Source organism: Scylla paramamosain, chromosome 7 (genome assembly GCF_035594125.1).
Source record: "Scylla paramamosain isolate STU-SP2022 chromosome 7, ASM3559412v1, whole genome shotgun sequence".
In the NCBI taxonomy this organism is placed as follows: Eukaryota; Metazoa; Arthropoda; class Malacostraca; order Decapoda; family Portunidae; genus Scylla; species Scylla paramamosain.
In genome coordinates, this window is record NC_087157.1 from 15151503 (window position 1) to 15175518 (window position 24016).

The following is a 24016-nucleotide window of genomic DNA, read 5'->3' on the forward strand; positions in this document are numbered from 1 at the left end:
CAGAAAGTAAACAATGAGCTTGCTTCGAGACAAATTCATGAAACACTCATTCAAAACTCACTCGAGAATTTAAGAAACTCTAGAAACATATTTTCTCAACATTTAAACTTCAATATATATTTGTGCCATTTTTTCCTACTTCTTCCCTTGTCCCATTTTTACCCGTGCCATTTTTACCGTGCCATTTTTACCTGTGCCATTTTTACCGTTCCCCCGATTACACACCGAACCCAGTGACACAGGCAAGCTTTACTGTGTTCTTTACAGTGTGATGCCATTACTCCTTGAGGTAAGACACACTTTCATACAATTAAAATTGCACCGATCTTTTAACATTCTTACGAACAAACTTTATTACCCCTGTAGTCTCTCACAGTCACTGCCGACACTATATGCCAGGTACATGTTTACATCTCACAACAGGATTGGTATGTAGGCTACTAGCAAATATTAAAGTTTTTAAATGCAAAATATTGGGATCTAATAATGATCTAAATGCATGTGAGAGTCTTCAAATGTCAGGTGAAATCCTTCACTTCATATTCAGAGCTGAAATCCACTCATTTATCTTTTTTTTTTTTTTTTTTTATTTCAATGTCTGCCAAAACTGGGTGCGTGTTATAAGCCCATGCGTGTTATGAGCCATCAAATACGGTAATTTAGTGTAAGGACACATAGTCCCACAAGTAGAGTTCAAGAAGATGTAAGTCCTGCACACAATGTGGTTAGTTTCTCCTAGACATAAGGAATGTCTGAGGAGATGAGATTTGAATTGGAGATGAGGAAAATGGAGTTGGGAGAAACCAGAGAGGAGGGGATAGAATTGAGAAGGCTCCAGTTGGAAGCTGAAGCTGAGGAAAGGAGACAGAAGAATGAGGAGGCTAGAGAAGCTACGAGGCTTGAAGCCAAGAGGGAGAAGGAAATAAGGTTACTTGAGATGCAGAAGGAGGCAAAGATGTATGAGGAGGAGGCTGAAAACAGAATATTTGAGGGCATAAGGACTATAGGGGCTTAAGTGCTGCTTCCCCAAATATGGAGTTACACACATCAAAATAATTGTCCATCTAGCTATGACATTTGCAACACTTTTCCAGCTTCCATATGGTTGGAAGTCCTGTAGTAGCAAGTGGAGTCACAAGTTATCGACTTGGGATTCATGTGTTGTGTGTGATGGTTGAGCCAAGGGGCGTGTTCATTCAGGACCAGCTCAAGTTCAGCGAGAGAGAGCGAGCCAGTGAGAGCATGCGATGCAGTGCATAACCACATCTCGCCCAGTCAGTGTTTTTTTCTCTATAAGAACTGCGTCACCTAAAGCCAATCACCACAATGCTTACTAGCCTTCCTCCCCCAGTCCTGCCCAAACCTCATTCATACCCAATCTCTTCCTCTAACTAACCAGTGCTACCTGTTAATCCTCTGTGTTAGCATCATTACTAACTCATTATTTTAATGACTTCCTCTCACATAGCATTCATTCATCCTTCAGTTTGTTGCTTTCTTTTAAGTAACTAATGTACTGTACTACAAATACTAATATTTTCTCCTATTCTTCCAATACTCTGAGCCTTTGATACTTTTCCTTCATGTAGTTTATTGTGTTATTATTATTATTATTATTATTATTATTATTATTATTATTATTATTATTATTATTATTATTATTATTGTTATACTATGTTTTTGCTGTTGTGATACCAGGAAGATGTTAAAAACTTTATTTACTTAAGGTAAAACCTTTTATTAAGGTTTAAATCCCAGGTAATGCAAAAAAATGTACACAAACTTAAAGGGTGGTTACATTTTACGTGCTAGTGCTCATATGCACCCTACAATTTTTTATCTTTGGTCAAAAATTCTGAAGAGCAGGGCTTTCACCTGAAACTTAGTTGAAATTGATACCTTTCTTAAAAGTGGTGTTATTGTTGATAAACTTTAGATGTAGTTTTCTCAATAAAAAAAAAAATGGCACTTGAGCCCCTGTGGTCCTGATGCCCTCATTTGAGTTGGAAAAGACTCAACTAAAAGTTAATTCACCTCATTGTTTGAGGAAAGGAGAGGGAGTAAAGGAGGATACAGTAGAAAGCCAGATGGTGAGAAGTTTGAAATTGATACCTGTATTTAATAAGATGGTAACGGAATGGTTTCAGAGATTTAAGAAGAATACTAAATTTGACTGACCTCTGAAGAGATGGATTTGCTTGGTGGCTAATATGTTGAAGGACAAGGCACTGGAAGTCTATGATAGGATGTCAGTTGAGGACAGGGTTGGCATTAAAAAAAACCCACCCCCCAAAAAAAACAGCTTAAGTGTGTTTTTGGGGGTTTAAAAAAAATTACATATCAAAATTTATTTCTATATCATATTGTTAAAAAAGGTCTATATATGTACATATACATAAAAAATGTAAAAGTAGTCAAGTCTAACCCATTCAATTCCTGTACAGTACAAGTTAACACAGGCTTTGTCCAACCGGACCAACCTGTATCAGCATGACCTAAACAAATGTCTGTTCTTCATTAATAGTGGTAAAATCTTTCAAGATCTAACTCCCCTTGTGACTTTTGGTATCTATCCAAAAACATCTCCAATAACTTTTCTTCTTCATCTTTCCCTCCTTTATTTCAACCTAATGCCAACACTACCATCTCATCTATTTCTAAAGCTGAACTCTTTACTCAAACCTTTTCTAAAAACTCTACCTTGGATGATTCAGGGCTTGTTCTTCCCCCTCCTCCACCCTCTGACTACTTCGTGCTATCCATTAAGATCCTTGGCAGTGATGTTTTCCGTGCCCTTGCTGGACTGATCCCTCAGAAGGCTTATGGACTTGATGGCATCCCTCCTATTGTCCTCTGAAACTGTGCCTCCGTGCTAGTGCCTTGCCTAGTCAAACTCTTCCAACTCTGTCTATCAATATCTAGCTTTCCTTCTTGCTCAAACTTTGCCTAAATTCACCCTATTCCTAGAAAGAGTGACCATTCTAGTCCCTTAACCCTTTCATTCCGGTGATCATATATGAACGATTGCATCAGTGTGTCCATAGCGACGGCGATCGTTCCTGTAATCAAGAATTTTCGCGCCTCAATTTTGAGCTCCAAGCGCGGTTTCTCGAGTCAGGTGGTGCGTGGAAGTGTCTGGCATCTGTTTCCACCTGTATTGTTGCCACTAGCACTGTATATTTAGCGGTAACTAAGCTATTCTCCCATTCTGAGGGCGACACTTGGCAACCCCAGCGACCCGCCGTGTGGAAAGCACCCTGATAAGAGCCAAGGGACCTGATAAGAGCAAAGGACACGGACAGCCTGATGATAGGGAAGGATCTCAGATCCTTCCCTATTATTATGTGTGTGTGTGTGTGTGTGTGTGTGTGTGTGTCTTCTCTGGGCTGTTTCTGGTTGACGGATCACACAGCGAGATCCTTGATAAGCCATAACTAACCTTTTTCAGAGATCACATCGAGCTACAAAGTACATCATTGTATTCAGAATAACACAGAGAAAAAAAATATTAGTATTCAAACAGTCTTCTGACAATTTCTAGGTTTATGATTTTCACCCATCATGGCTTATGGGAAAATAGTTTAATCACCAGAATATAAGGGTTAAACTACTGTTCTATTGCTTTAATTTCCTGCCTATCTAAAGTTTTGAGTCTACCTTCAACAGGAAGATTCTTAAACATCTATCACTTCACAACCTTCTATCTGATTGCCAGTATGGGATTTGTCAAGGCTGTTCTACTGGTAATCTTTTGGCTTTCCTTACTGAGTCTTGATCATGCTTTTTTTGCTGTTGCCTTTGACATATCAAAAACTTTTGACAGAGTCTGGCACAAAGCTTTGATTTCCAAACCATCCTTCTACCATTTCTATCCTTCTCTCTGTGACTTCATCCCAAGTTTCCTTTCTGACCATTCTTTTGCTGCTGTGGTAGAGGGTCACTGTTCTCCTAAATCTGTTAACAGTGATGTTCCTCAGGGTTCTGTCCTGTCACTTACTCTTTTTTTATTATTCATCAATGATCTTCTAAACCAAACTTTGTCCCATCCATTCCTACACTTATGATACCACCCTGCACTTTTCCACATCTTTTCGTAAATGTCCAACCCTTCAGGAAGTAAACAGTTCTTGCAGGGAAGCCACAGAATGCCTGACTTCTGATCTCTCAAAAATTTCTGATTGGGTAGAGCAAACTCAGTATTGTTCAATGCCTTAAAATCTCAATTCCTCCATCTATCAACTTGGCACAACCTTCCAGACAACTATCCCCTCTTCTTCTATTACACGCAACTGTCCCCTTCTTCTACACTGAACATCCTTGGTCTGTCCCTTACTTATAATCTAAACTGAAACTTCACATCTCATCTTTAGCTAAAACAGCTTTTGTGAAGTTAGGTGTTCTGAGTCATTTCCACCAGTCCTGTAATTTCTGACTACTGCTTTTGACTATTTGGGGACCAGCACCTCAGTGAGCCTTTATTTTTTTTATTATATTTTTGTTGCTCTTGGCTGGTGCCCCTCGTACATGAAAAAAATAAAAATAGCTTCAAACCTTTTGTTTCACTCTAGATTACTTTTTAATTGCTTATTTAAACTAATTTACATATGAATGAGGAATAAACAAAAAATAAATAAAACCCAAAAAATCCAATAAAAAAAAAAAATGAGCTGAGTTATTTTTTAAACTCAAGTTTTTTCCAAGCCTGGCTGAGGATTTAGAGGACTATGAAGAGTTCAAGGCTGACATCCTGAGAGCTTATGAGCTGTGGCCAGAGGCTTATACGATGCAGTTCTGTGGAGGGAAGAAAAGGCCAAGTGATTCCTACCTTGAGTTTGCTTGCTACCACAAGGGAGATGTATGAAAAATGGACTGCTAATGACCAGGCCACCTCCTACTGTGAGTTAAAAGAGCTCTTGGTAATGGAGCAGTTTGTAAACATGACCAAGAAAGAAATGGTACTGCTGCTCCAAGAAGAGATTTAAGACCTTTAAGGATGCAGCTATTTGGGGGTGATGACCACATGTTGGCACACTGGCCGGTGCCACGTTGGGTTGATGGTACGTCTGGCCGGCTTGTCTGGTGGTGCAACTGGCGCCAGTTTGTCTGGAAGTCCATGTTTTACTAGTGGTTTTGGAAAGAAGTTGGGGTGAGTCAACCCTGTAACTAACAAGTCTCCACCCAGCCCTTGACGGAGACAGACTGGGAGCATGCAACACAGCACTCCCAGATATAGTTCCCAGCCAATGTGTCATTACTGTAGAAACACTGAACACTCTAAATTTAATTGTCCCAAGTTAGTTACAACCACAGCTTCCAAGATCCCCCAGAAGCTGGTGGCCTTGATAATGTCTCATGGCTGTGACTAGGAGAGTGAGGAGGTCCAGCTGGTATTTGGTTGTGAGGTTATAAAGGCTGTCTCCTCATCTGTTGTTACCTTGTTGCCTGTGAGGTCTGGTTTGGACTGGTGTTGTCCATTCTCATGTTGGGGCATGATTGAGATTGATGGGGTTGAATACCCTGTCACTGTTTTGAGAGACAGTGGCCCAGCAATCACTGTGAAGGAATGTGACTGGGAGGTGAGTTGCCTCTGACAAGCGTGTGTGGTGCTGGGGGACTGGCGTCATAGAAAGCTTCATCGTGAGAAAGATGAGGCTGTTGTGCCCGCTAGTGACTGCATTAGTGTGGAGTGACTGTAGCATTAGTGGAGGATCTGCCAGTGGTTAGTGTTGATTTCCTTTTAGGGAATGATCTGGCAGGAAGGAAAGTTTGTGTGCAGTCTTTATCTGTGGATGCGGCCTGGGTGTGGAAACTGTTGATGTATCTATGTTTGTTCTGTTACTCACCTTAAGGTGAGGTGAGCATGCTGGCATCAGGTGCTTGCAGGTTTTGTGACTCCTGGGGAAAACTGCAATAAGGCAGGGATGCCACAAAAGAAGTGCAGTATTTGTATTGATGCTGCAGTGGAGGCAGAGTGCCCAGATACCTGTCCTGCTGCTGGTGAGGGTCTGAGCAAGTTAGTGTTGGACTTGTGTTTGAGTCAGCGTGCTGGGGCTGACTGCAGAAGCACAGAGCCACTGCAGAAGGCATCTGACTTTGATGAAAGTGTTGCTGAGGGGTGAGGCTGGAGTGATGGGCTTAGATTGTTTGTTTGATAGTTTGCCTCACCCTGCGGAGCCTCTCAGAGGTGATGCTCAGGCCGAGTTGTCACCTGGAGTTGAGGCTGTGGGCGCTGGTACTCAGTCTGCACCCCAGTCTGTTGTGTCTGGTATGTTGGGGGGTTGCTGCCAAAGGCTGGGAGACTCCCGACTCTGCTGGGGAGGAGGGAGTTTCCTCCTCTGTGGAGTGTACTTGAGGTCAGGAGCAGGCTGCTCCTGTGCCAGCACCAGACATGTTGGGTGTTTGCTCACATAGTGAGCCACCTGTGTTGACAGCTGCTGCTACAGCTGTTAGCATACCCACGGAGAGTTCTGCCCCTCGAGTATGTGCTGACTCATTACTGGCCAAGGCAGGAGTGGCTGGTAAGGAAGTATTTGCAGGTGTTAGTAATATTTTGAGTAGTCAGTGGAGAAAGGAGGACAGAGGTTTGTTGCTCTATTTTGTTCAGCCATCCACAGTCAAGGAGGCACAGGTGCTGATAGCATGTATTGGCCTGGTGTTCGACCATTTTGGAGTCAGGCTGACTTGGGAGCAGTTGAGGTGGTTTTGGTGGTTGGATGTGGCCATGTTTGTTGGGTGTAACTGCGTGGGTTGGGCTGGCAAGCCTGATGGCCTTCTCCCCTGTATTATGTTGAGTGTTGTTTCCCATAGTGTGAGAATTGTGAGTGATTTTGCTTGCCCAATTCCTCCTCCCTGAGACAGATGATGAGGTAGCTGGCACGAGCATTGTGGTACCACATTGAGGGGCAGCAATGAGTGAGGCTGCTTGTGTTAGTGTGTTGCTTGCTGCTCAGAAAGCACCCTCAGTGTTGCTCAGGCCTTCATTTGGTGGCATTGCTGGTGCTGATTGTCAGGTGCTAGGCCCAAGTAGGGTAGTGTTTGATGATGGATGTCTGCACCTCAAAGCAACAAGGCATCGGGTTTGATGAGAAATGACTGCACACGGAAGTAGTTGTTGGGACCAGTGGGTCTGGCCCAGGGGCACACTGGCCAGGCTCATGTTGGAGCTGGTGTTTGTTGTATTGTGTTGGCCATGTGCGTGAGTTTGACTCCATGTGCAGGAATGGATGTGCTGCATCCTGGAAAGGAGCAGCTATCAGCTCAAAAAGAAGAAATTTCTGTGTCATCAAGTGGCCAGCAGGAGGAATGTGTGATAGTATAGCTGTACCTGAATAGTGAGAAGCAGGCTTGGTCATGTCACCCCCCCAGAAGGCACCTCTTGTTTTTGCTGAGGAAGTGGCATTCTTATTTTGTCAGTTTTATGGGTGTGGCATGGAGGCTCCACAGAATGAGGAGTGGGTAAACAGGATTGAGGCTGTGGGCAGTGAAAGCCTGGAGGAGAGAGTAGTGTGTTCTCTGGTGAGGAGACTTGAGGGGACCAGCGAGTTGAATGTGTTTGGCTGCCCAGAAGGGAGGTTTGTTTGGCCAAGAAGGGGATTGCTTGGTGGTACTGTGACAATGCACCAGGAGGCTATGGTCCCTGATGGGCTCTTTGAGTGTTGCAAAGGCACAGGGATGTCATTGTTTGGTGACTGATGTTTGTACAATGTGGAGAAGATGCAGGAGTAGACTGTGTAGCAGAGGGAGCAGGAGAGGTGAGAGTAGATGGAAAAGTGCTGAAGGCAGAGGAAAGAGATGATGGAGATGGAGGAAGAAAGATGAGTCATGGGAGCAGTTGGGGCAGCTGTAGCTGCAGGAGAAGAGATACAGAAATGATATCCTACAAGGAAAAGCCTGCACATTGATGTAGCTGGGGAGATCACAGGTTCTGGTGGAGAGCCAGAGACAGGTCTCAAAGGAGGAGGAGAAAGAAATGGCAGTTTGAGTATGGAAGGCCCAGGTGGAGCCCTGTTGTTGCTACTTTTGATAACTGTTCATACTGATGTTTTTGTAGCTTCCGTATTGTGATTTGTGCATGCCTCTATTTTGACTCTGATGCAAATTGCCCCAGTTAGTCATGTGTTGAGTTTGAATTTGTTGTTTTCCAAAATTTTGATAAGCTTTGTATTTCCAAAAAAACTTGTTTATAGGAGGGCATGTTATGTGGGGCATAAGCATCGAAGAGAATGTGAGGAGTCAGGTGGAGCTAGACGCATCGTGATGTTCAGCTGCTTAGTGTGGGGTTTGATGGGAAGTGTTTGCTTTGGAACGAGAGAGATTTTGGCATGGAACATGGACACTTGAGGCGTTGTTTTAGAGATCTGGATTGTGTGGCTTTGTCAGCATAGTAGGTATGTGATACAGTATTTCAGTGTGAAGATATTGTTGGGCAAAGCGTTGGATGTTAATGAAATGTAGGGAGGGGGAGAGAGGATGATTAGAGTGCACCATGGGTGTGTTGCAGGAGTTTCACGGTGATGCTTAAGGACCGTAGCCGCAGTCGTCTTCACCAGTGTGTGCCTGTCTACTGGAGGAGTGGTGTAGTGTATGGCCATCCTGAGCCCTATCAGTCTGTGGTGACAAGAGGGAGACGCCTGTCATCACTCAGCAGGGGAAAAGAAGCATTCGTGTGAACGAGGGTTGCCCGTGGTGTCCCTCAACTGGAAATTTTGAGGTGTATAAGTTTCATTTAGTTATTTCTTCTTTTTTTTGGTTGTGAGTTTACACGAGTTGTGTATTGATTTATTTTGATATCCATTAAAGTGTTATTTATATGTTTTATGTTTGTTTACCCTGGCAAGAGATTTTTTTAGTTTTCACTCCAGTGGTGAAGTTAAGGTGAGCCCAGGCTGGCTGGTCGGCAGCTGGTACTTCATTACAAGAAGAAAGATGAAAGGAGGTGAGGATGGTGGGGGATAGAAAGAGAGAGAGAGAGAGAGAGAGAGAGAGAGAGAGAATGGGAGCTGATGATGGACCCACAGGAGGTCATCCCCATCTAGTTGAATACGATATCAGATTTATTTTTATTTTCTGCCTTTCCTTTTTGAGCACCATGTGGGAGTGCTATCATTTGAAAGAAAATAAAGTACAAAACAACATAATACAGTTAGATTTACACTAGTCTCTTTGGGGAGGTGAAGCAAGCAGGATTACTGAGATGACTTTGTAACCTGCAGCTCGCAGTGAGTCTGTGGCAGGTATGTGTGTGTGCGTGTCACCACCCCACCCCCTCCTCTGTATGCCCCCCTTTCTTCTTTGTCATGTGACTTACACCCACCTCTGAGAATCGTGCAATTGGAGTAGCATCCCTTAGTCATTATATGGTAAGGACGTGTGAGTTGGGGCAAGGCAAGGCTTGAAAACTTAGTGCGATTTACATTTATAGGGCAATTATTCATATTGTATTATTTGTCTAGTATAGCAGTAAGCTCCTGCTGGTGTTAGGTGAGAGATTCAAATGCTGTTGTCAAGTGGGTGGACACACAGGATTACCGTATTTGATGGCATATAAGACGCACAGGGATATTTTTTTTTGTTTTTTATGTAGGAGGGACACTGGCCAAGGGCAACAAAAATCCAATAATAAAAAAGCCCATTGAGATGCCAGTCCCAGAAAAGGGTCCAAAGCAGTAGTCAAAAACTTGAAGGATAATTGTCTTGAAACTTCCGTCTTGAAGGAATTCAAGTCATAGGAAGGTGGAAATACAGAAGCAGGCAGGGAGTTCCAGAGTTTACCAGAGAAAGGGACGAATGACTGAGAATATTGGTTAACTCTTGCATTAGAGAGGTGGACAGAATAGGGGTGAGAGAAAGAAGAAAGTCTTGTGCAGTGAGGCCACGGGAGGAGGGAAGGCATGCAATTCGCAAGATCAGAAGAGCAGTTAGCATGAAAATAGCAGTAGAAGATAGCTAGAGATGCAACATTGCAATGATGAAAGAGAGAGGCTGAAGACAGTCAGTCAGAGAGGAGTTGATGAGACAAAAAGCTTTTGATTCCACCCTGTCTAGAAGGGTGGTATGAGTGGAATCCCCCCCCAGACATGTGAAACATACTCCATACATGGACGGATAAGGCCCTTGTACAGAGTTAGCAGATGGGGGGATGAGAAAAACTAGCAGAGACGTCTCAGTACGCCTAACTTCATAGAAGCTGTTTTAGCTAGAGATGAGATGTGAAGTTTTCAGTTCAGATTATAAGTAAAGGACAGACTGAGGATGTTCAGTGTAGAAGAGGGGGACAGTTGAGTGCCATTGAAAAAGAGGGGATAGTTGTCTGGAAGGTTGTGTCAAGTTGATAGATGCAGGAATTGAGTTTTTGAGGCATTGAACAATACCAAGTTTGCTCTGCCCCAATCAGAAATTTTAGAAATATCAGAAGTAAGGCATTCTGTGGTTTCCCTGCATGAAATGTTTACTTTCTGAAGGGTAGGATGTCTATGAAAAGACATGGAAAAGTGCAGGGTGGTATCATCAGCATAGGAGTGCATAGGAGAAGAAGTTTGGTTTAGAAGGTCATTGATGAATAATAAGAGGAGAGTGGGTGATAGGGCAGAGCCCTGAGGAACACCATTGTTAATAGATTTTAGAAGAAGAACAGTGGCCATCTACCGCAGCAGCAATAGAATGATCAGAAAGGAAACTTGAGATGAAGTTACTGAGAGAAGGATAGAAGCCGTAGGAGGATAGTTTGGAAATCAAAGCTTTGTGCTAGACTCTATCAAAAGCTTTTGATATATCCAAGGCAACAGCAAAAGTTTCACCAAAATCTCTAAAACCAAGACTCAGTAAGGAAAGCCAGAAGATCATCAGTAGAGCGGCCTTGACAGAACCCATACTGGCAGTCAGATAGAAGGTTGTGAAGTGATAGATGTTTAAGAATCTTCCTGTTGATAGATTCAAAAACTTTAGAGAAATAAATCAATAGGATGGTAGTTTGAGGGACTAGAATGGTCACCCTTCTTAGGAACAGGCTGAATGTAGGCAAACTTCCAGCAAGTAGGAAAGATAGATGTTGATAGACAGAGCTGAAAGAGTTTGACTTGGCAAGGTGCAAGCATGGAGGCACAGTTTCGGAAAAAAACAGGAGGGATCCTATCAGGTCCATAAGCCTTCCGAGGGTTCAGGCCAACGAGGGCATGGAAAACATCATTGCAAAGAATTTTAATAGGTAGCATCAAGTAGTTAGAGGATGAAGGAGAGGGAGGAACAAGCCCTGAAACGTCCAAGGTAAAGTTTTTAGCAAAGGTTTGAGTGAAGAATTCAGCTTTAGAGATAGATGTGATAGCAGTGGTGCCACTGAAATAAAGGAGGGAAAGAAGAAGCAAAGTTATTGGAGATATTTTTGGCTAGATGCCAGAAGTCATGAGGGGAGTTAGATCTTGAAAGATTTTGACACTTTCTGTTAATGAAGGAGTTTTTGGCTGGTTGGAGAACAGATTTGGAATGGTTCCAGCCAGAAAAATAAAGTGCATGAGATTCTGGTGATGGAAGGCTTAAGTACCTTTTGTGGGCCACCTCTCTATCATGTATAGCACAAGAACTGGCTGTGTTAAACCAATGTTTGGAAGGTTTGGGTCGAGAAAAAGAGTGAGGAATGTACGCCTCCATGCCAGACACTATCACCTCTGTTATGTACTTGGCACACAAAGTTGGGTCTCTGACACAGAAGCAGTAGTCATTCCAAGGAAAATCAGCAAAATACCTCCTCAGGTCCCCCCAACTAGCAGAGGCAAAACACCAAAGGCACCTTCACTTATGGGGATCCTGATGAGGGACTGGAGTGATAGGACAAGATATAGATATGACATTGTGATTGGAGGAGCCCAACAGAGAAGAGAGGGTGACAGCATAAGCAGAAATATTAGAGGTCAGGAAAAGGTCAAGAATGTTGGGCATATCTCCAAGATGGTTAGGAATTCAAGTAGGGTGTTGCACCAATTGCTCTAGGTCGTGAAGGATAGCAAAGTTGAAGGCTAGTTCACCAGGATGGTCAGTGAAGGGAGAGGAAAGCCAAAGCTGGTGGTGAGCATTGAAGTCTCCAAGAATGGAAATTTCTGCAAAAGGGAAAAAAGTCAGAATGTGTTCCACTTTGGAAGTTAAGTAGTCAGAGAATTTCTTATAGTCAGAGGAGTTAGGTGAGAGGTATACAGCACAGATAAATTTAGTTTGAGAGTGACTCTGTAGTCATAGTCAGATGGTGGAAAGCTCGGAAGATTCAAGAGTGTGGGCACAAGAGCAGGTTAAGTCATGTACATAAATGCAACATCCAGCTTTGGATTGAAAATGAGGATAGAGAAAGTAGGAGGGAACAGAAAAGGGGCTACTATAAGGGCAGGCTCAATAATATTGCTGACTACACTCTGTGGTTATGCCATAAGTGGCAACTACAAAAAGAAAGTTGATAACAATGCCCAGGTGGAAATCATTTCATAGCTCAGAATAGCGGTCAGTCCAATGGAAGCAAAAATCAATAACCCAGATAATCAACTTATTCCCAACATAAAGGTAAACTATGCAAGAACAAAGAATAATCCAGTGGATCTCATAACATGGGAAATAAGTACAGATGAGATGACTAATTCCTCTATGTGGTGGCAAGGACCCTCATGGATCTAAAGTGCATATTGACATGGCTTAACCACCTGAAAGTGAAATCATTGTAAAATTCAGCCACAACACCTAAATTAATGGAATGGGTGAGACACAGTAAGTATGACAAATGTTTAAGAATTTTAGAATGGGTACTTTGCTATAAAACTAACTTGAAGGCTAAAGCAAAGGGTCTGGCCATCAATATCAACCAGAACATGAGTAGGGGAAATGAAGGCAGCAGAACAGGAATTAATTAAACTAGTGCAAGGGGAAGAATTTACTGAGCATACCTTGCTCATAAAGATACCTGATAAATCATCATCTACAAACAATGCTCCAGCTAGGATTATACTTAAAAAATGACATCATAAAATGTGGTGATAGAATACAACTGGCTAACATATCTGAGTCAACCAAACATCCAATCCTACTATCTGGTCACCACCACATAACTAGACTACTAATACAAATTGAACCATCATTACACCATTAACTTCACTGTGAGCTATATGAGGCAAAAGTGGTGGATCCTTAAAATGAGGCAGACTGTAAAGGGAGTACTTAGAAATTATAAAACATGCCAGAAATATCAAGGCAAGCCATATTCTCCTGTAGATGCACCACCACTCCCGCAATTTAGAATTAACATCAGTGAACCCTTCACTATAACAGGAGTGAACTTTACTGGTGTCCTTAAAGTCAAGGGAGAAGCTAGTGAGGTTGCCAGTACATACAATGTGCTGTTCACCTGCACTACCACTACACCCATATATTTAGAACTGGTATTGTATTTAACAAGTCAAAACTTTCTCAGTCCCTTTAGACAGTTCACAAGCAGACAGGGTCAACCACAACTTACATTAAGTGACAATGTAACAACCTTCATCACTCATTACTGCTGCCAATTACATCAAGAAAATTATGCTAGACCCTCAGATAAACAATTATTTGACCTCAATCAATTGTGAATGGAAATTCATCCTAGCTTGAACCCCTGGTTTGGTGCCATATGGGAGAGGTTAATAGGAACAGTAAAAAAATGGATTAAGAAAGGTCCTTGGCAAGGCTTTTGTCACATTTGATGAACTATACACTATTATATTACAGTTAGAATCCACTATAAATGATAGGCCCTTAACTTATAGTGACATCAAATCAATACCATAACTCCTTCTTAATTATTAAAAGACAGAAGATTTAAATTTTTTCCTAATCAATTCACATTAGAGGAAATATCCGATCCATCCTATGGTTCCACACATAGTTTAAAGGAAAGAATCAATTACATAAACAAGTTACTAAATGATTTGTAGAAAAGATGGGTTTCAAAATATCTTTTATTACTGAGGGAGTCCCATAGGTGTATAATAGCCAAGGAAGGTATAACATGGTCACAAGCCAGGGAAATCGTCCTCATTCATGACAATGCACTATGGTCCAGGTGGAAATTTGGTAAAATCACTGGTGTTAAAATCAAGTTAAAGTTGAAACAACTTAAAAGGACAGATCAATCAATTATTATATAGATAAATAAATAAATGTGTTGATTAACTTCATTTTAATGTTATCATTATTATTTTTAATGTTATTTTAATGTTATGTTACCTAGGTTGTGCGCTGCCTGGGCTATCCACTTGCACAGTAGAAAAAAGGCATTAAATAAGTTAAATTATTAATTCAGGACACTCACTGAATCACAGTAATATATAAATTGATAATAAAAATGCAAAAAATTTAACTTACTTAAGGCACCGGAAATGTTCACTATACCAATAGAGTTGACACAGCAGACTGGTTGGAGGTCTGGAGAAGGATTGAAGGAGGAATGCGCAGGGCAGCAGCAACACTGCAGAGTTGCCAACAAAAAATTTTGCAAGGCACCAGCATAAGAAAAAAAAGCACTAAATTATAGGTGAACATTTTGAAATATGGCGCTAAATAGAACAAAAAAAGGAGGCTAGTTATGGAATAAAAAATGTAAATGTTTGGCACTAGATTATTATGAAAATCGCTATATTTAGCATCAAAAGTATTAAGTTGGCAACATTAGGCCTGATCTAAAGGCTTCTAGATGCCAACTTGACAGTTCAGATATGGTGTAGCGAAGGTGAGGTGCTACTTGGCCGCCCGGAAGTTGCTCAAGCGAGAAGTGTAGGCTCCCAACTATGACTCTTGGTCATAGCAGTGTTTAGTCCTTGAAGGGTAACAATTTCCAGTGTCATAACAGTGTAGCTCTGGCAAAGGAAATTTAGCCTGGGTATTCTCTGTTTATTCAGCAAAAACATGAACAATATATACAAAAATTACTTAACATAATAAATGATATATACAAAATTATAGAAAAAGAGAGTGTATGTGTGTGTGTATGTCTGTGTGAAGAAAGGAGTAATAAGATGTATTGAGAAGATGTGTAACACATGTGTCAAAGAGCGTGCACAGAATGTGTACGAGTAAGAGAATGTATAAAGTGAGGAAAGAAGAGATGAAAGACAAAAGTCTGTGCAGTAGAGAGAGTGAAAACGGAAGGGTGATAATATAATAGAAAACGGAGTGCTAGGAGCGGTGACTTGTGTCCCGCTACAATGGCAAGCTTTGGCAGCCCAAAACAAGTTTTGGCTTGCTTTACCACGTGGTTTGCAGGTATGTTTGTGTTTGCAAAAGTACTTCTGCAAACACAGATCCGTAAATTTGTGGGGATTTTGCCGCAAATGCAAATCCGCAAACAAAAATGACCTTCCGCAATTGCTGAGTTTGAGGTTTGCAGAAGTGCCCAGCTCTGGTATTTACCTTGTTGTATTGTACAGGGCCTGAGCTAAAGCTCATTTGTCCTGTCTCCATATCTACAGTTATCCAATTTCTCTTTAAATTTGCTCACACTGACAGCTGTAGCCACCTCCTCACTTAAACTATTCCAAGGATCAATGCTTGAACTCAGGAAACTGAAACATTTACTCTTAATCTTTTTTGTATGTCCTCTCATACATCTTGTTCCCTCATCTACAGGCATCTCCAAAACTTGTCCATCTATATTTTCCACATGGTTTATTAATTTGTACATTGTTATCAAGTCTTCCCTTTCTGCTTTCTCTTCCAATGTTGTTAATCTCATTTCTTCCAGTCTCTCTTTATAAGTCTTCTTCTCCAGTTCTGGGACCATTTTCATTGCTGTCCTCTATATTCTTTCCAATTTCCTATTTTACTTCCTATGTGGAGACAATAAGAATGTAGCATGCTCCAACTTTGGGTGTATTGTCATGATAGATAGAAGGATTGGGTTTTGAGGCACTAAATACCACTAAATTTACTCAGCCAAAGTCAAGGTGTTCCATGGCTTCCCTACATGAATTACCTAATTCCTGAAGGGTTGGATGTCTAAGAAAACATGAGGAAAAGTGTAAAGTAATATCATTAGCATAGTAGTGGATAGGACAACAGGTTTGGCTTAGATAATTGATTAGTAATAGAATGAGAGTGGGTGACAGAACAGAGCCTTGAAGAATACCACTACAGTAAAATCCCTCTTATCCGGCATCAACGGGACTGTCGACATGCCGGATACTTGAATATTGCCGGATACTTGAATAGAAGTGAAATTATGTCCACAATCACCACCCTACACTCACGCATCTTACCACAACAAAGATCAGCTGATCTTAATTAGCAGCTGATCTGATCAGTTGCTTAAGTGTAAGCACAACACGCTTCCTCTTTTCTACAACTTTAGGCACGATGAAGGCGTCGGGAGATAAACAGTGCACACGCGGGACTGAGCCACTGAGTAAACACAGTGCAGTGGGCCATGGGTGGCGTGAAGCAGTGCGCTCTGGTGGCGAGGGGACAAAGTATGCCTCACGCGGGAATTTTAATAGATTTTATGAGTACACATTGATTTTTTATTGATTTTGAGGCTCGGGGAAAAATGTGCCGGATACTTGAAGCTGCCGGATACTCGAATGCCGGATGAGAGGGATTTTACTGTATTAACACACTTTGAAGAACAATGACTGTCTACCACAGCAACAACAGAATAGTCTGATAGAAAACTTGAGATGAAGCTACAAAGACAGATAAAAGGTATATGGGGGTTAGTTTTGAAATTAAAACTGTAAGCTAGACTATATCAAATGCTTTTGATATGTCTAAAGCAACAGTTTCACCAAAATCCCTAAAACAGGCTCAGTTAGAAAAGCCAGATCACTGGTAGAATGGAAACAATGGTTGTTTAAAAATCTTCCTGTTAAGGATAGACTAGAAAACTTTAGAAGGGCAGGGAATCAAAGTAATAAGATAATAATTTGAAGGGTTAGATCAGTGACCTGTTTTAGGAACAGGCTGAATGTTGGCAAACTTCCAGCAAAAAAAGAAAGGTAGCTATTGAGAGAGTTTGACCAGGCAAGGTGGAAACACAGAGGCACAGTTTTAGAGAACAAATGGAGATGTGCCATCAGGTCCAAACATCTTCCATGGGCTATGGCCAGCATGAATCTTGATAAGAGGTATGAAATAGTAGGATGGTGGAGGAAAGGGAGGAACAAATTCAGAATCATCAAGAGTACAGTTTTTAGCAAAAGGTTTGAACAGAGTTCAGCTTTAGAAATAGTAGATGAGATGGCAGTGGTGTCTTTAGGTTGAAACTGAGGAGGGAAAGATGAAGAAGAGATTGATATAGATATATGGCTAGGTGCCAGCAGTCACAAGGGGTGTTAATTGGTACTCATTTATATGAATGTAATATATACATGAAATATAAAGTTTAAATAACAGATTTCATCAAGGTTCAAGAAACTCAATACTCATAAGTTATTTTGGCAGCATCCTCTGGTCTTTTGGAGACATTGTGTTGGGATGTTGATGGCTCTCGGAGCACAGGTGTGTTTGTCAGCTGGCTCTGCCAAGCAAAATAATGAAATTACTACAACTAAATATCCCCTAATCAGGTTAATTTTAGCACAACAATAACAATGCTTTTTCTTATCAGTGTATGTCTATAGTAAGGTGTCAAGCTATGTCGGTTTCAGCTTATGTGATGTTCAAGGTAGTAATTAATTCTGTAAAAAATCATAAATCAGTGCAACTGAAAATGGAGAAAAAAAAAAAAAAAAAAACTCATGGATTTCTGGAAAGATTGCAATACTTACAGTGCTACGAAAAACAGAGGAAAGTCTTGGTCTAAAGTGACACAGTCAAACAGGAATGGTGCATGGAAAATGTGTGCCCTAATTTTAGAGATTTTGAAGGATTTGGTTATGAAAGTGTACATGAGGCTAAGTGTAGCTGTGTATACTTGGAAATAACTTAAATCTTGACATCAATTAAACTGACATAAATGAGCTTCTTGAATATGAACATAAGGAATTGAGCAATGAAGATCTGATGGCAGTGGGGAAACAGGTGGAGGATGATAAAAATGAGGCAGAACCACTGTGGCAGTTCACACTAAAATTGGCATATCCTTTAGAATCCCTGAAGAAAATAACAGATGAATCTGAAGAACAGGATCCCAACACTGAATGTTTTGCTAGCTTACAAAGAAATGGAATATGTGGTATCTAGTTAGTGGCAAATCTACAAGATGAAGCATTATGCTGCCAAGCAATCTTTAAATACAGCAACTATGCCTTGACCATATCCCAAACTCTATTCTCCATCCAAAGAATCATCCTCTTCCAGAGAATCCTCTAAATTCTGAAATTCAACACCAGCTTGAGGTTTAGATTTAGACCCAGAATCTCTAGAGGCAATTCTGACTCCAACTTCACCACAAAAGCAGGTATGTGCTACATCAATTCAACTTTTTCTTGATTAGTCAGAGATTCTACTAATTATTTTTATTTAAGTTAAAGATAGGAATGCCACTGGTATTTTTTCTTTAACATTTGTAAATGATTGATATAATCTAGCAGTAATAAAGTTTACTGTAATTCAAATCTTATTGTAAGATTAATAAAAATGTGTATGAATGTTAATGTTCAGAATTTTATGTATGTTGGCAGGATGAATGACTGAGGAGGTAGGCGAGCATGTGTGAGCAGCATCACAACTGACTGGTTGTAAATATCCTGTGACCTGTAACAAAATTTTGAAGAATTAAATCTTATTGTGAGATTAATGAAAATGCATGTGCATGTTAATATCAAGGAAGAAAATGTATGTTGGCAGGGTGAGTTAGAAAGCCTGCATGAGTAGTGTGGCAGATGACTGGCTGTGCCTTGTGACCTACCACAACAGTGGCGACATGCTATAGTGTGGTGGACAGCAGAACACTGAAGACAAAAGCATTTTATTCTGTCAATAAAACTAAATTGGAAGGCTTATGTTATGGCTAGTTGTTGTTAATTATCATTATTATTGTATTAGATTTTCCTCCTCTCTGGCTGGAGGATGTAGAGAGGGATATATGAAAAGGAGACTGTGCAAACTTTCTTCATTATCTATGTAGCATTATCATCACTTTAATTGCAACATTTCTTTTAAAAGTAACAAATATGTTATCTGATAATGTGCCAACTTTTGCCATCTGCTGTGCTGGTGACAGTGGGTGCCATCACTGTGCTGTTGGTGGCACTTGGGTGCATGAGTTGTTCATTTGGCAGTCTTGCCACTGAACAGGGCCATGTGTAAATTGTGTAAATGCACAGAAACTCTATATCATATTGTTATGACCACAATCCCCTGCCCCTTCACAAAGCTGCCACACCTGGACTAGCCTCCCTAAACCACCTCCTGCACGGACTCAGTGCAGGGCTCAAAGACCGGTGTACAGGGTCCCTTGTGACTCCTGCACCCTTGTCACATAGGTTGTAACTCCAGATCACACTAATTTGAGGTTACCAGACTGTTTTACCAATCCACAGACAAGGATTGACACTTAACATCTACAGCTGCGAAAGAATCAACAACCACATCAAGGAAAAACAGTAAACATACAATAACACGTATATGGTTGATGTATAATACCTCACTGGACATCCACTCTCTGTGACGAATCCACCCACTGTCCAACAGCGTGTTATAGCCTCAAACTGAGTAGTGTCGTTTACTGCTCCCTGGACGCCAGGCCTTATCAGGACCTGAGGAGGGAGTAAAGTTCACTACATGGCTAATTACTCAAGTCCTCTGCAGCTGAGTTGCATCAGCCAGCAATAGCATTTAAAACATAACAGGGTCACTAACAAGATACACAAGAAACTACTACAAAAGAGTGCCCACGAACACACAGGAGGGTCATTCACTGCTCACTGTGAGAGCTTGTTCTGCACACTCATGCAGCCGAGGAGTCACTTCCCTGGGTATGGTGTGTGTTATACACAACTACCCTCTCTGGCAGACTACTTTGGAGACTCCTATTCTATATAAATGGACCGGGGTGTACGGGCGGTAATGACTCCCTTATCCCCTTAAAGGCAACTGAACCAACTAACTGTTATTCCTCCCTAGTCTCTGTCAAATATTAGAACATGTCTCAGTATGTATGTTCCATTCAAGTGCTGGATAGTGACTGTGGAAAACGCACCTCTCCCTCTGTCGCTAAGGGGAGGGGGTACAAGGAAGTGGGGGCAGTGTGACACACACACACACACACACACACACACACACACACACACACACACACACACACACACACACACATGGATACCCACCCACACACTGCTCCCCCATGTGGTCTTTACTTCTAAAAATTCTACTGAATAAATTAGCAAGACTAGATGAATACTGATTACTTCACTGTCAAGAGAAATTCTTCTACTAAATACTGGGTGAGTCTCAAATTTAATGGAAAAGGGGAAGTAAGGAAATTTATGGGGTAAAATTAAGTAACTGCGCAGATAAATCTCTTAGGAGTTTCAGGCTGAATATGTACATGACCAGGATGCCTCTAAGTCTCTCTCTCTCTCTCTCTCTCTCTCTCTCTCTCTCTCTCTCTCTCTCTCTCTCTCTCTCTCTCTCTCTCTCTCTCTCTCTCTCTCTCTCTCTCTCTCTTCTTTTTCCATGCGTTCTTACTACTTTCTTCATTTTATATAATTTTGTCTCACTGTATATTACAGTATATCATGGGATCATACTTATATAAATGAAAGACATATTAAATTGTTGAAAATACCACAATATATCTACTTTGATGACAAGAATAAAAAGTACATAAACTCAGGTGGTAGTCAAAACTGGCTTGTCATGTTCCAGGGATCTAACTCTGATATAAACTGGGACCATATTGTACAATGATATTCATTCTGTAAAAAGTAATAATGCACAATTCTGTGCACTAACTTTGGATAAAGATATTGGCATCTCCAAGGATTTGGAGGTGGTGCATCCAGATACTGGGGTACCCACATGTAGCACCTCCTCTTCCTGTGGTGTGATCTCCTTATACAAAGTTACAGGATGCACTGCTTCTTTTCTCTGGACAGCTGCAATCAGAAGTAAATTAATGTAAAGGTAATGGTAGTTGCAAAAATACAAGTAATCTTAGGTGATAATAATACAAACTAATTCTGGATAACTAAATTCATACATATTAGCATTTGAATGTGTTGGCAGTATGGAGCAATACATATGTAAGATGACTGATACATCACAGAATGTCTCTTGGCTAGGGATGAAATCAGTGATAAGATATTCAAACTGCATGCAACATGATCAGACAAATAAAAGTGAGCACTAAGCCCAACCCAGAATTTTTTATTGGTCGTGACTGCTACACCACAACAGCAGTCAATGATTGCATATTTGGTGGGAGCAGATATTCATAGTTAACATTCAAAGTATTATAGAATTAACATATGGGTGCAAATGGAAATGTAGAAATGAGAGTCTGTCACAATACAATTTGAATCTCCATGACAGATGTGGAGATCCATATGGAAACTCCAGTAACCAAGAAAAAAGCAGACCAGACTTACAGTGATGTTAATCCACTTAAGTGCAGTTTTAATAATTCACTATAAACAGTAATGCATCTCAAACTATCCAGTATAAGTAAAAAGTTATTGAAATAAAGAAACAACTGTAAGCTTACATCTGACAGCATCACTGTCAAAATCACAGTCAAGATCATCAGTTTCTGTGCCTGGAATGGTGAGCACCTTATTGGCACTTGCTTCAGGGATGGGAGGAGGAGCTGCACCACTACCAGTTTTACATGATTTACATTTGACATTAGCATGTTTATGTTTAGCCCTGCATTAATAAAAGATAAATAAATAAGAAAAGGTATTTCATTGTTACGGGATTATTGTATTGTATTTTCTTCTCACTTCAACTTGCATCAAGTCAAAACAATATCTATTACTCATGATAAATATCAAAATCAGACATAGCTTTTAGCCTTATGAGACACTAACTTAAATCTGCAAAACTCTGTCCTGAACAACATGGAGCACTGACTAGCCCTATGGGGTTCTTTTCCTATATTTCACATAGGTCTATTGCATGCACATACTTACTTGGCTTTAATGCACTCCCATACTTTTTGCAGCTGATATACTGTTCTCTTCTCACAATATCCAGCTGCATTAAGATGGAGGGTGACCCTCTCCCATGCTAATTTTTTCATGGCCATGATTTTTCCATCTGTGCTCTCATTGTCCAAGATAATTTCATTCTGTACAAGCTTAGTGAGGTGTTCACACTCTAGGGAATTTATAGGGCTGGCCCTTTGCCCCACCAGCACCAGGGTGTTGTTGCTGGAGACAGCCTGCTGTGGTTGGGACTCCATCCTGTTTTCTTCATGGCTGAAACGGAAGTGGATGGGGGCAGGCTTCTTTAATAAAAAATTATCTCCATGGCTACCAACAGAAGCACTAGTATCATATTTTCTGGTATGCATAGTGTATGTCACTGTATCATGCACTAAATATATATAAACTGTATTTTCTTGAGTGTAGATCAAGTTCTGTTGACCTAAACACTGGGATCAAAATTCTTTGATAAAAAAATACATGTATCCAAACATGATAGAAAAGGCCAATCCTCATGGATTCAAAAATGAAATATTTATTAAATATGATCAGTAAACAAAACAAATCTTTACCAGTTATTTATTAATGAAGAGATGTGTTGTGCCTAGCAGATGCAGCCTAACAGATGAAGCTCATAAATTTATAATAGATTACTTGACTTACTTTGTATGTGGTTTCAACTGTCTTTGTTGAAATATTGAGCACAGGCTTGGCTACCATATATGTACATATATACAGCAGCAAGAATCCTTTAATACAGAAGTATACACCAAGCTTACTAATCCCGGACACTGCCTTAATGGAAAGCGCAAATGTCCTGACAGATACAAGGGCTCTACCATTGATGCCTACATCCTCAGGGCATTCACACACTGCAATATTTGGCAGCAAGTACATAAAGAAATAGAAAGGGTATTGCAAGTATTGATTAACAATGGCTTCAGTGAAAAGAATATCATTTGCCTCACTAAAAAGATCACTGATAAGTAGCATAGCTCCTGCTCCTCTGAAGATGCAAGAAAACCTGACATCAACATATTTTACTGTGCCTTCTTCTCTACTGCATACAAAGAAGAAGAGAGGATTATCATACAAATAGTGAAAAGAAACATGAAGCCCACTGACCTGGAAGGAAATATTAACCTCCAAATATACTATAAGAATAAGAATACCAGCCACCTCCTGCTCAGAAACAATCCCCTCATGGAAACAGAGACAACCCAGAAGTCCCATTTTATATGTAGGTTCACTTGCGATTGAGGAAACTGTGAAGCCCTCCCTTCATCCTACATTGGCATGATGACAATGAAGCTGTCTTGATGCCTCACCTGCCACCTAACATTTGGCCCCTAAGAAACACTTACAGCAGCAACACATCATCAAGATCACAAGACGATGTCTAGAAGAGGATAACAAAATTGTGGACATGTGTACTGATGCAATGTGCCTTGCAATACTAGAAGCCTTGTACATCAGAGAATCCAGCCCTGAATTCATTGTACAAGCTGACAACCTTCAAGCCCTGCCAAGCATGAAAAGAAACAGCCAATCACAGCCACTGTATAATGAGTACAGCAGCAGCGAGCAGTCAGCCAATCAGTGATGCTTGTGAGCCAGAGTAAACCCATGGGCCACTGAATAAATATTTGGCCACACAGTGGCTCCAGCCATACCCACCTTGGCTACAACACACTACTGAAGAAGGGTTAAGAAACCTGAAATCATGATCTAGTGAAAATGACTAGCTTTGGTGATCATAAACCAAATTACAAAAGAGAGAAGGAAAATCTTAAGATATAAAGAAAATATCTTAAAGAGGTTAATAAATGCTGAAATAGCCATCACATTTAATGAAACCTGTATGTGAGAAAATCTCCTGCCCATATATATACAGTAGAAGTCCTGGGGCACCTGATGCTGGCCTGGAG

At 40.8% G+C, this 24016-nt stretch overlaps 1 protein-coding gene and 1 long non-coding RNA gene across 5 annotated transcripts; one reads left to right on the forward strand and one right to left on the reverse strand.

Annotated features, from left to right (window-relative positions):
- Positions 1 to 5679: 5679 nt before the first annotated feature.
- LOC135101825 (uncharacterized) lies at positions 5680 to 8812 on the forward strand. The gene is made up of 2 exons (XR_010269384.1): positions 5680 to 8387; positions 8501 to 8812. It is a non-coding gene; the product is annotated as an uncharacterized LOC135101825 (long non-coding RNA).
- Positions 8813 to 16497: 7685 nt separating this feature from the next.
- Positions 16498 to 22854, reverse strand: LOC135102133 (uncharacterized). Of its 4 annotated transcripts, none has more exons than XM_064006917.1 (4): positions 22074 to 22852; positions 20962 to 21038; positions 19585 to 19697; positions 16498 to 17515 (listed from the first exon to the last, which is right to left on the reverse strand). In XM_064006917.1, exons 1-4 carry the CDS (start codon positions 22141 to 22143, stop codon positions 17506 to 17508), a joined length of 270 nt encoding a protein of 89 aa, XP_063862987.1. In that variant the 5' UTR covers positions 22144 to 22852; the 3' UTR covers positions 16498 to 17505. The 4 variants fall into 4 exon arrangements, 3 of the variants coding, with proteins under 3 accessions (XP_063862987.1, XP_063862986.1, XP_063862985.1); XM_064006916.1 differs by having other exon boundaries at positions 20896 to 21038; positions 22074 to 22846; XM_064006915.1 differs by lacking the exon at positions 16498 to 17515 and having other exon boundaries at positions 19503 to 19697; positions 22074 to 22854.
- Between the last annotated feature and the right edge of the window lie 1162 nt (positions 22855 to 24016).